We start from the raw sequence: 13,157 nt of genomic DNA on the forward strand, positions 1-13,157 counted from the left end.
ACATTGTTACTGTGTAGGCCTACAGTATGAATTGACACATGGGCATTTATCAGCAGCCTTAAAGGTATGGTCATCCATGTGTTTTTTTTTACCCCCCAGAGCTAAACAAATGGTATGCTTTATTGAAATAAAGCTATTAGGGTTTGGATTCAAGAGAATAATAGGATTCCATTAAGAACCCCACCATTTAAACTTAACTTGTGAAAATAGTAATACATTTTAATTAGCCATGGCATCAGTTGTCTCAGGCCCTTTGACCAAACAATCTCATACCACTGCTTTCTCATAATTATTATGATTATACTTATACTATCATGATGAGCATTAAAGGTTTCATGATATTCATTTTCATTTATTTTTCTTTTTTGTTTTTCTTTTAGGTTTTATAACCTCAATTACACCCAAACAACCTGAACTTTGAACATTCAGTGGATTTTCTGTGGTCTGGGGTTTTCTCTGTGTGTTTTGAAGCCTTTTGAACTGCAATGGAAACAGGCAAACAGGCCTCAACAGTGAGATGACATCTGCTGGCAAATTCCTATGTCATATATGGGATTTGTGATCTGTTACATCACAGTCCACAGGAACATCAGAACACGTGTTTTAGCCAGAAAACCCCAGACCACAGAAAATCTACTGAATGTTCAAAGTTCAGGTTTTTTGGGTGCAATTAAGCTCAGAAAACAAAAAATATATATAAGAATAATTTCATTTCTTTTAATGTCACGATCCCTTTAAAAACAATGTGCAATTAGATATTGCTTACAAAACCTTTCATAATTAGTAAAAAAAAAAAAGAAAAAAGGCATGTCTAATTGTCTATGATTGTTAAATACATGCGGTATACCTACATATTTTACTCTGGGCCCTTAATTAAGAGTAAAAACTCTCTTGCGTCATTCCAATAAATGTGCCACATAATGACTGCATTCAAACATTGAATACAAGCACAATAGTCTGACAAAAACAGACAACAAATAGCTCTCTCTCAATGCTCAGACATAGCCTTGAGTTGTGAATGTGGGTTAAAGGTTTGTGTGTGTGTGTGTGTGTGTGTGTGTGTGTGTGTGTGTGTGTGTGTGTGTGTGTGTGTGTGTGTGTGTGTGTGTGTGTGTGTGGTGTGTGTGTGGTGTGTGTGTGTGTGTGTGTGTGTGTGTGTGTGTGTGTGTGTGTGTGTCCACGGAGTAATGCTTTGTCATGGCAAGGGGAAAAGCTAACTGCCTTTGTGTGTGTATATATATATATATATATATATATATATATATATCGATTTTTTGTTAATTTGATATATTGGTCCCACAAAGGGTCCACTCAGAATATCGGCGCTGCAGAACGGATGGCTCTGGCAACTGATGCCAATGTCAGGACCATGGACAGAGACAAAGGAACTAATAGACTTATAAAGTGACAGCAGTGGCACTGTCCTTGGTGCTGAAATAAAGTGATGATAGTGTTGCTGTCCGTGGTGCCTCAGAAGAATAGGCCTGTCATCTCCATTATATACATGGTTCCCCCGACCCCCCCCCCCCCCCCCCCTCTCTCTCTCTCTGAGCAATTAACGTAAATGCAAAATCACGGAATAAAAGTGATAGATGCGCTTAGCCTATACAATACAATATATTTTATTAAGCGGGACATATAGGGATTGTTCTATTATTTTCACAATGTACATTTAGTGAGCAACGTCACTGAACATTAAATCAGTCAAAGCTACGCAGATCCGAAATGTAGAACACACAATAATGTGAATATGTACTTTATAAATTATGTAACGTTTAATGAAAGGGCTCTATTGTCTCCATTGGCTGAAATATGTCGCCTTTTTTCTCTTTTAATAAACTCTGAATAGTAGGCGGCCTACATTTGGCTTATTTTCAATATGTTCTGCATCCAAACGCAACACCGTGGACAGCACAAAACAAAAAGAACAAACTTCCATTCGTGCAAAAAATGCTTTGGGCGTGAAAGCACTTCTTCTCTTGTCCATAATTCCATAAACCTCACTTGGACGGAAACCATATTCTTTAAGGCTATACAAACATAAAATAGAGCATAACACACTCAGCCCGTTCAGGATATAAGTTCCTCCACTCATTTCCCTCGTCCGGCTGCCCAGGTACACTGTTTGCCAATTGGCAAAAAAGTTTGTTTTCCAAGCGATAAAATCCAAATAACCAACAAGCATACGTCACAGGCCGATCAATACGTTATTCATCCAGATTGCGTTTAAAGTTGATGCTTTGTGGATATATGAAACTCCAAGAAGACGTTCATATTTGACTAGATAGTGAACGAGTGTGGGGTACAGATATTCGTCGGCGTCCTTGGCTGACAGTATTTTTGTTCAAAATAAATGGCATGTTCTTTTTTTTGTGTCTCATTTCGTTCCTCGACCTGCCAGAAGAGTCGCGTGCGACCTGGGTCATCGCAAATTAGATTATAGAGGAAAGACTAAAAAGCCTGAGAAGGTGGAGTATTTCCATCCGCCCATGAGGGTGCCCCGTTCCAGCTTCAGGTGCACGCGGTCCTCGCGCTCAACCATCAGCAGAACTCCGTTGCTGGCCGCCTCTCTCGTGACGTCCTGATCACCGGCAAAAGCTGATATGACGGGGTAATCATTCTGCATCAGGTTCACCTGCACGAGGAGACAAAGGGAGATCAGCAGCGATACTGTGCTCTGCTGCATTGGCGGTGGGGTGCATATAGCACAGCTTGTGTATAGCCGTGTAGGCCTATTGTCAGTGTGTATTTCAGCAGAAACAAAAATGTTCATCATTGCTCACCTGTATGGTTTGTCTGTTGTAGACCTTCACCACGTGAAAGCTGAAACTATATATCCCCCTTCTAGGTGCTGAAAAAACACTTGCTTTGAGATCGAAATGGTTGCCGATGTTCACTAAAACCTGCCAAAAGAAGAGGGAGGAGGGGGGGAACGCACAATGAAAAGGTGCAGTTTATATGCGTTAACTGAACATTAATGACTTCATGGGGATTAAAATGATCAATGATATCACACACACCTCCATAATATTTTAGGATATATACACTTTTACATTTGGGAGGACTCTTATTATAAGAATCGTATGTTGTTGCGGAATACATAATTCTCAAAGAGCTCATGCTGAGCCTGCTAAAGTCAGAGGAACACCCCACCTAATGAAAACACATAGGACGTTTCTTAAATTCTGCCCAGGCCCAATATAAACACCAATATGAGGATTTTGCTTATCCACATCAGCTATAATTATACGAGTTACGAGTTATACGTATAGGCTACAACTGTACAACATAGCCGTTCTTACAGAATTAGCCTATATTGCTTGGAATATTAGCAGTGCAATTATTAGCCTACGAAATATATCGACTGCAATAATTATATGATGAGAGCAACACCCTTCTGGTCAAGTTGCAAAGTCTAGGCCAAATAGGACGTATAGGCCTATATATGGCGTGACGCGCGTGAGAGTGAGACATGAAAGGAATACATATAACAGTAAAAATGCTGTGCATCACACTTAAATCTATGATGGCTCATGGCTATCAGATTAAACAGTTGTGTTTGTTGAACTGTGTTGCTGCAAAAGTTCATGGACACCTGACCTGGTCAAAGTAGATGGTCGTGGACGTGTTGCTCATGTCCGATGGCTCGTGGTTGGTCCCGCGCACCGCAGAGAAAGCCACCTTCGCGCCGGCGGAGCGGACAGATATCCCGAGCGAGGAGGTGACTGCTCCGTCCGCGGAAGGGCTCGAGTCGCACACCACCAGACACTTCCCCTCCAGCACGATGGGCTCCGTCTCGTTCTGGCCGCGGCAGAGCACCACGCCGCATCCCATGAGAAGGGTCAGTGCCAGCATGGCGCAGGGTCCCGGGCAGCGCTTTGGCACCATGGTCGGAACTCTGATCCTGTGCACACTGATGCTACCCGGCATCCCCTTGGAGGTTTGTTAGGACTCGGTCACCTGGTCCAGTCTTACTCCCTCTCTCTCTCTCTCTCTCTCTCTCTCTCTCTCTCTCTCTATCGCTCCCTCTTATCTGTGATTCTCTCTCTCAAAGACGCGCACACACCCTCTGACACACAGACGCACTGACACTCTCGCCGCGTTCTCGCTCCCCTCCCTCCTGTGCGTCTGGTCTTATAGTTGGTTATAGGAGGGTCTTTTAGACAGCCAGTGAAGTAAATCCTGGTGGTATAAGAATAAGAGAGTAAGAGACACATAAAAGTGTAAGTGTTTATGTAAGAAAATAGTATAAGAACTATTTTTGTAGTTTGCTCAAATAACGTCAGTAGCCTATGCCTATATCATTATACTGTACAATACACATGCACACAATAAACATGCGAACAATTAAAGCGATAATACTGTGCGTAAAAAAAGTATTCACCTTGTGGGCATTAATTTGCATATTCTAGGTTCAAATATCTGTAAATTCCACCTACAGTGCAATAGAATTATATGCGTCATGAAGAACATTCTCAGGAAGTCAAGTTACATTTATATGCGCCATAGCCATTATCCCCATGCAGTTCATATAGGTATACAAATCAAATACTGTAATGCATCATTTGTTTCGGAAAAAAAGTCAATTGGGACGGTACCTGTGCCGTCCATACCGCTGTTTAGCAGGCTCTTGTCTATCTCGTTCATACGCACCAGCGCGCAGACTGAACTGCGCGCACAGTGTAAAGGAGAGTCCTCCCAGCTGGACTCCCTTTGGAGACGCAATTCACGCCCTTTCTTTCAGTGTGTAGAGTTACTACTTACTAGAGTAAGTAACTACTACGCGGCAATACGGCTCCGAGGACTTCACAATTGACAGCAAACCGACCGTAACCGACGGATTAATGAGTTTGTTTACATATTAATCAGCTCAATGTTGTGAGCTCAGGGGGGCCTCATGGGACGGCAGATATCACTCTCAATGGTTGTAATTTATTTGCTAGGATTTTTTCTTCCACGTATAGCACGCTGATTAATCCGAGATGAAGGGTGTTGCACGGTGGATAACATTGCCTTTGCATGGCAGATTCGACATGCATGTATTACGTCTAATTTGAGTCTAAAACGAGCTTTGTTCCAGTTGAATATAAATACTTGTGCGCCATCCAGTGGCATGAATTGGATCAGCAGAATTTGAATTTGATATCAGAGCGTTACATAACAAAACCTATGACGGTGTACTGCAGGGTTATTATTATTAGCTATTATTATTTCTGTCCCAAATTTCATTTGAACCGCGTGTGCACAGGGCATTGTTTTCATATAAACCTATTTCACAATCACATAATAAATGTAAAATGTAGGCTATTATTCCAGTGCTCACTTCACAGCAATTCAATTGCAATTCAATTCAAGTATATAGCTATAATACCAACATCTCTTGAAGCAGACATACATTCAGCCCTTCTTTAACATGTCATGATCCTTTGAAGAGCCGCGTAGAGTGGTCCTTATCAGTGCCCCGCCACTCTGAGGGGTCAGAGTGGTCTTCCGAAGTGGTGCACCCTCACTTTATATTAGCCCTCTAATGAGCTGTCACCCTTCTTCCTTAATTGGCTGGATTATGCATGGTCTCACACTCAAGGGCAGGTATACAGTTTGGCTTCACAGGAGAGAAGGGGATGTTTTTAATAGGTTTCATCAGGACTTCAAATAGCCTATATGCCATATTTCAAATGAAAGGTAAATAAATTCTCGATTTGAAGTGAGTACTTTTAAGCCGTGGCCTTGCTCTAGATGAAAATCCAGATCTGGACAGCCTGTACTCAGTTAAATGAACACTGAGGATCTTTACTGTGTGTACTAAATATCAAAAGGCAGAATGGGAGTACAGCACAAGGCTGCAGACAGTGCACATTTCCTTGAACTAACTTAATAAAGAAAACATGGAGAATATGTAGAACATCGACAACTACAAACTACTGCAATAATACATTATGTGCAGCCGCAAGACATATGACTTATCCCCCCCTCCCCACACACACACACACACACACACACACACACACACACACACACACACACACACACACACACACACACGCACACACGCCACACGCACGTCCCCACACACACACAGCCACACACACACACACACACACACACACACACACACACACACACACACACACACACACACACACACACACACACACACTGTATGCACGTTCACACGCCACCTCTCAACCTCTTTCTCGACTCCATTTGACAAACATTGCACTGTCAGTGCTGATTGACAACCCATGCAGAAGAGTGACATCAGGTGTCTGAGAGCCACAAGTGACCCCAGGCCTGCAGAAAGACGTGGCTGCAGAAATCATCAAATGTCACACGCGCATGTGGCCTACATGGCAGAAGCAGACCAGAGGCTGCCATTGCCCTCAGAGGGTCTTGGGCCGGCTTTCATCAGGCAAGCTGCTCGGCTAGACTGACAACAGCGTTATGGTTATTTTCCCTGACAGCTAGCAGAGACTAGGCTCCCCGGAACAGGAGGTTGATCGTGTGATGACCATCTGCTGCAGTAATGAAAAAGGACTCAGCCTCAATGCGGTTGACTTTGTTTTCTTATAGCGAGTCACAACACAGGCAAGCATATATGTTCAAAAATCACAGTGTAGCCGACACCAACAGCATGATTCCCCCCCTGACTGGGGCTTGATTTGCCTCTATGTCTCGGCTGTTGGGCTGTTGCCTTGGTTTAAGGAATCATGCTGTCAGAATTAAGTGTGCTCCCGTGGAGGGGAATTGCCATTCATCTCATCTTCCTTTCAAATGAGTTATAACTTCTCTGCTTGTCTTAAATTCATTGCTTCCCACAGCTTCATATAGTATAGCCTGTGTGTGTGTGTGTGTGTGTGTGTGTGTGTGTGTGTGTGTGTGTGTGTGTGTGTGTGTGTGTGTGTGTGTGTTGCTCCCATGTGTATTAATGTCTCAAACTAAAATCTGACTTACATCACAGGAAGGAGTGGGACTCATACAGAACATGGAGAAACCTTAAAGGACAATAATTGGGACTAATATAGTATTTTGCTGTGTCTCTTCTGTACCCAGCTACATCCATACGGTCATCATATAAGGTCATGACCTAGTGTGCATGTGGACGTCACACACACGCACGCACGGCACGCACACGCACACACACACACACACACACACACACACACACACACACACACACACACACACACACACACACACACACACACACACACACACACACACACATACATTTATGCCATCCAAATGCATTATATGGTTAAATGGGCCCTAAGAGATGCAGAAATTAACTAGAAAAAGTTCCCTTCTGGGCACAGGTCTCCACCAGGAGGATAGGAGAGTGTGTTTGGCAACATTTTTAGGAGTAATTTAAGCATGTTTGTTTGGGTTTGTGTGTGTGTGTGTGTGTGTGTGTGTGTGTGTGTGTGTGTGTGTGTGTGTGTGTGTGTGTGTGTGTGTGTGTGTGTGTGTGTGTGTGTGTGTGTGTGTGTGTGTGTGTGTGTGTGTGTGTGAGAGAGAGAGACGCTGTTGTAGCCACCATGAGGCTGATTTGAAAACTGTCAAGTGGCATTTCTTCCTCAGCCTATAGTGGGTCATAGGCTTGGGATCCGTGGATATGCACACTGCCATGTCTTCCTACTCAGAATGCATTTCTTTCATGTGGATTCCAAGGGATTCGATTTCCCAAAAGTTGCGTAACTGATCTGACAGTGCCTGTTCCTCGCCGACGCTGATGTGCATCACTTCAATTGTGGAGACACAAATCTACATCAATTTTCCAAGACAATCCCCTATAGTGTCGGGAAACTCATGCTTCTATGAGCACCAAAATAGGCCTATTTATTGGATAATTTATCACTTGGGCAAGTTGGCCATAATTTAGATGGGAATAACAACAACAACAACCAACACCCTAACATAAAATAGCCTAGTATATTTTGTATCATATGCTTTCATTTCTATACGCAGATAAGTAAGCCTGAGACCGAGGCTAAGGCCAGAGAGGGATATAGGGACCTCCTTTTAATACTCTATGATAGGGACGCCACAAATCTTTATTTTGAGTTCCATTCCAAGAACTTTAATATTCTATAATGTATTGCTAAAACCTAAAAAAGTAAACGCTTCATGAGCTTGGGCAGCTAACTTTGAACATTGCTCTAGTCTATGCTTGAACCTGAACGAACGAACCACGTGACGCGTCGGGGCTAGATCAAAGTGATCACATCAACCACGTGGTATGTGGTATTTTGATCTGCGTTCAGTGCGTTGCATCTGAATGAACCACCAGGTAAGTGTGTGTAGACTTAGCTCTGATCCATAGCCTTAATGCTAATTCTACCATGCATTGGATAGTGTAGACTAGAACTTGTTTAGCGAACCATGCATTTCATTTTGAACGTGTTAAAAGCTGCATTTCATCGACACGTGTCGTGTACCGAACATTGCTCACTTGTGTTGTCATGTTGTGAACAGGTGTTGTTTTAAGCAACACTACGAGAACGGTACGTGCAATTCCGCGTTCACTAAACAGTTTAAAGTTAGTTAACATAGGCCTACTGTTGTGTATATGGATATTGAGCGAATTTAGGATTTAGCTATATCTGTTCAGAAAGCTGTAATAAGGGTCAGACAGTCAAAGTAAACGAGCAAATGCATTAGATATTTAAAAACTAAAACGCAATGGGTTCTGGTACAGGAGGTGTGGTTTAATCCTTCGCCCCTTCACCATGGCAACGGGAGGACGCGGAGAGCTGTTTGCAGTGATCAGGCAGACTTTTGAGAGGACACTTCCTAAGCCTCAAAACTCTGCGAAAAAACCTGGTAAAAAACGCAAAATGAAACCAGCTATTGCAGCAAACCTTCAAGGTACAGTGAAACCTGCTGATAACCTTCTCCAAGATACAGTGAAGCCTGATAACATTCAAGATGTAGTGAAACGGAAGCCTGCTAATCTTCTACAAGACACAGTGAAGACTGCTAACCTTCTACAAGACAGAGTGAAGACTGCTAACCTTCTACAAGACAGAGTGAAGACTGCTAACCTTCTACAAGACAGAGTGAAGCCTGCTAACCTTCTACAAGACACCGTGAAGCCTGCTAACCTTCTACAAGACAGAGTGAACTTGCCTGCTAACCTACAAGATACAGTGAAGACTGCTTACCTTCCTCAAGATACAGTGAAGCCTGCTAAGCCTCCCCAAGACACAGGGAAACCTGCCCAGCTTCCTCAGTACATGGTAAAAGCTGCTAATGCTGCTAAGCTTCCTCAAGACACAGTTGTGAAACCTGCTAAAAAGAAGAAGAAGAAAAAAAATAAGAACATATCCACAGACTTGTCAACAGTTCAAAGGTAATGACTAAACTAAGCTACATTAATGAATAATGCACTGCAAGGTTGAACTCCCCTGTCGTCAACCAAGTGACATGTTCCAGTGGTTCCCAACCTTTTGTGGCTCAGGGCCCATTTGAAAATTTCAAAAGCATCTGAGACCCACCCCTCAGTTTTATTTTAATGATCAATCAATCAATTGTGTTGCGGTACAGTGTACTTAAGTTCCTTAAGTTATCTGGGCCCCGGCTCACATGTTGGGAAACACTGAGCTAGACTATGACATAACACAAAATTGATAACACTTTTCATAGGTCGCCTGGTGTGTGTGAAGAAATGGCTGCCCAAAAGGCCTATGTGCCCCAAAAAGAGTTGTCCAAAAGTGCTGGCAAATCATCCTTAGCACCTACCCAAAACTTTATGGAAATGTAAGTTCCCTATTAATGTTTGACAAGAGTTTATAGGCACTCTGTACATGTGTGGTTTATAGAAAATTCTGTCTGTTTCTGTGGAAATGTAATGATGATTTGATATAAGTCTATGGTAGGCCTATTTGTGGATGATATGCAAAATATGTTTTATTGATATGATTAGTCTGATTAACCACTTAACCCTGTATTATACTTTGTTGCACGATGGTGAGGTACACAAATCACAAATTGATGATCTACAGGCATTGTAAGCTTGTAGATCTGCAATTTTCACTATTTAAAAAGATGGTTAATTAATTGTAATGACAAAAATGTAAAGTAAACCAGGCTAAGTAAACCATCGCCCAGCCATAATGATAATTAAATTATCGTTTAAACGTGATTAAAATTAACATAGGTATTTTGTTGCCTGTCTTTTCTTCAGGCTGCCCACCGAGATTCTGGTGAAGATTTTGTCATACCTGGACGTCTCCTCTCTGGAATACATCAGCCAAGTCAGCAAGATGTTCAATCAGCTGGCAAATGATGAGTAAGATCGAGACACAGGTCTCATCAACTGAATCATTGTCACTCCAAAAGTTAAATAGAGCAGTGGTTCTCTCGAGGACCCCAAATGTATTTGTCCTTGGCCCCCTCATCTGCTACTCAGACCAAGTTCACACCTATGTCGGACCACCAATCCGACTGATGGAGATCTCTGTATCTGTCAGTCCTTGTACTGTTTCTGCCTATATATGGAGATCCCTGATGTCATCAGTATACACACACACACACATACACACACACACACACACACACACACACACACACACACACACACACACACACACACACACACACACACACACACACACACACACACACACACACACACACACACACACACACACACACGTGTACCACAGTAATCGTATACAACCTCTCTGTGTCTCCCACTGTCCACTCACTCCAGTGTCATATGGCAACAGCTATACCTGTCAGCGTTTGGCGAGAGGAGAAGCTGGAAGCCAAAGGTCTTGGACAAGATTGACATGGTGAGGGTGCAAGACCGACCCGTGGGCTACTGGAAGAGGTTGTACAGAACCATGGCTGGGAATGAAGTGAGAATATGGAGAGGAGAACTTAAAGACATTAGTCCCTACACTGGTCTGCCCAGCCAAACAAAGTATGTGCTCAGGTAAGAGTCCGATCTTCTGCTAGTCTGAAACTATTTTTGAAATTGTTTTAGATTACGTACTGTATTTGTGTTTGTGATGTATTATTTTACATCCTAAACATTAAGCACATCATTTCACTTAATCAGATACTTGCAATTATAAGTGGCCATAATTGCTTGGTTGGTAAACTCAGCTGATCATCGTTAGCTCATTATGTATTCTATTTCAGATGATTTGAAATGCATGATTTGACTATTCATTTGCTGATCTGGAGATTCCAGTCCTACTGCATATGCGTGGCATGAGTCATGACATAACTTTTTCAGAGCATGCCTATTAGTGAGGCACCGAATATTCGGCCAATTTCTTTTCGGCCCATTCGGTTTTGGCCCAAATAGGCAGAAAATATATCACCGAATATCTATGCAATTAATGCATTGAAAATAGCTGAATAAATGTTTTATGGACCCATAATAGTGATTATTATTTAAGTTAAGTTTTGCCATAACCATTTATTTTGCCATAAATCAGGTAGCTTTAAGGTACGGCCATGACAGCAATTGTAGGAAAAAAAAATATATAATATGAATCATATTCGGATATTTGGTATTTGGTTTTCACCTTTCGGCCAACTGTTTCCTATATTCGGTATTTTGTTTCGGCCAAGAATTTCCCTTTCGGTGCATCCCTAATAGCTATTTACATGCATCTCGACCTCGAAGGAGGTAGGGCCCGCACACCATTCTTTTGGTAAAGAATTACCGGTACTTTATTGAATAAACGACAACGTTTTGATCTTAGTAGATCTTTGTCAGGTCACTAGACCTGCCTCAGCTTTGGTCACAGACAGAAGGTGTAGAATATCTTAAGCCCACTCCACAGAGTCCACACCAATGATTCACAACACAACAAGTTGCAACTGCAACAGAATCCCAAACTGTACGTAACGGGTCAATGCAGACAGACCACTGCAAGTAGTGGTGGCAAATTGCAACCAGTTGTTTTGTGAATCATTGGTGTGGACTGGGCTTTAGGGAGTAAACAAATGTTCCTTCTTTGACTACTTTTGGCTGTGCCACAAGAAGTAGTTTCCGTCTAACATTTTGATTTTCAGGGAGTTTTACCAGCTGTCTGTCATTTTTGTCTGTCAGTAAAAACTGGAAAGGGTAAGAACTAGTCTGTAGGAACAGGAGAGTGATCCAAGTCGCTGGCAATCAAACGGTTCTTTATTTCTTTTTCCTCTCACACTTAATGAGTTGTTAAAGGAGGTCTCTGTCTGAGTGTGATGTCAGCTCACTGGGGGTGTGTGGGTGGTCTAGCTCCTGTGCTGTATCTCAGCTGTGGTTTGCTGTGGAGTCTGTGCAGCACTCAATTTAGGTTCTGTGGCAGGCAGCCACCATGGTACAGAGGGGAAGTGGAAATTGTGTGCACAGATGCAGTGTGAATTGTTGATATAAATTACTTGGGCCCTCCCTTCCCTGTGCCACCTTCCAAACCCAGACAATTCGCAGAGTGGCCTTGTCTGTTAGATAGGATGAGGATGCGATTGTGTGCATCTATTGTAAATATCTCTATTATGATCACAGATATGCTCTAAAAGTGTGAATTTTCTTTTTTTCATTTCAGTTGTTAAGTTCATTGTGTGATGCAAGGAGCCATCTCTCATTGTCAAATTGTTCAAAGCTTTGTTCGATGCCATTTGTCTGAATGTATTATTTTCTCCCCCCACCTATTTAGAAATCGGTGCATCAGCTGGGAGTTGACAGTATGTGATAAGCAAGGCAAACGGGGCACGTTCCATGATGCTCAAGCCCACTTCTCTGAGTCATCTGTGATTGTGTGCTGGAGTGAAGGGAATTGGCCCCTATTCCACCACCTGTCCACTCTTCAGATACACGGGATCCCAAACCGAGGCCCAAAAAAGTAAGACTGTTGGCTGTTGCCTCCCTCTGTCTCTGAGCACCCCCCCCCCACACCACCACCCTCCTCTTGTCTCATAATTCAATCCCCTTCTCAATGATTCTCCCCTTCTTTTCCTTTGTCAGACCTGGTTGGCAATCCCTCATGGCAAAGTTTGACCCTGAGACCTTTACACGTGCTCCAAAGGTCATTGGCAAAGACACTCTAGTCACGCTGGTACTTCTGGAGCCTGGCCTCACCGTTGGCATCTGGAGGGTAAATTATTATTATTATTTATAAGTGTTACACCACGTTCCCCTAATGTAAGTCTTGAACAGTACT

General features: G+C 42.7%; 1 protein-coding gene across 1 annotated transcript; it reads right to left on the reverse strand.

The window, feature by feature from the left end:
• Positions 1-1,598: 1,598 nt before the first annotated feature.
• On the reverse strand, positions 1,599-3,993 carry cbln2b (cerebellin 2b precursor). The gene is made up of 3 exons (XM_083778504.1): positions 3,601-3,993; positions 2,784-2,903; positions 1,599-2,635 (listed from the first exon to the last, which is right to left on the reverse strand). Exons 1-3 carry the CDS (start codon positions 3,928-3,930, stop codon positions 2,438-2,440), a joined length of 648 nt encoding a protein of 215 aa, XP_083634630.1. The 5' UTR covers positions 3,931-3,993; the 3' UTR covers positions 1,599-2,437.
• Between the last annotated feature and the right edge of the window lie 9,164 nt (positions 3,994-13,157).

This window comes from Protomyctophum parallelum (genome assembly GCF_964188405.1).
Source record: "Protomyctophum parallelum genome assembly, chromosome: 12".
NCBI lineage: Eukaryota > Metazoa > Chordata > Actinopteri > Myctophiformes > Myctophidae > Protomyctophum > Protomyctophum parallelum.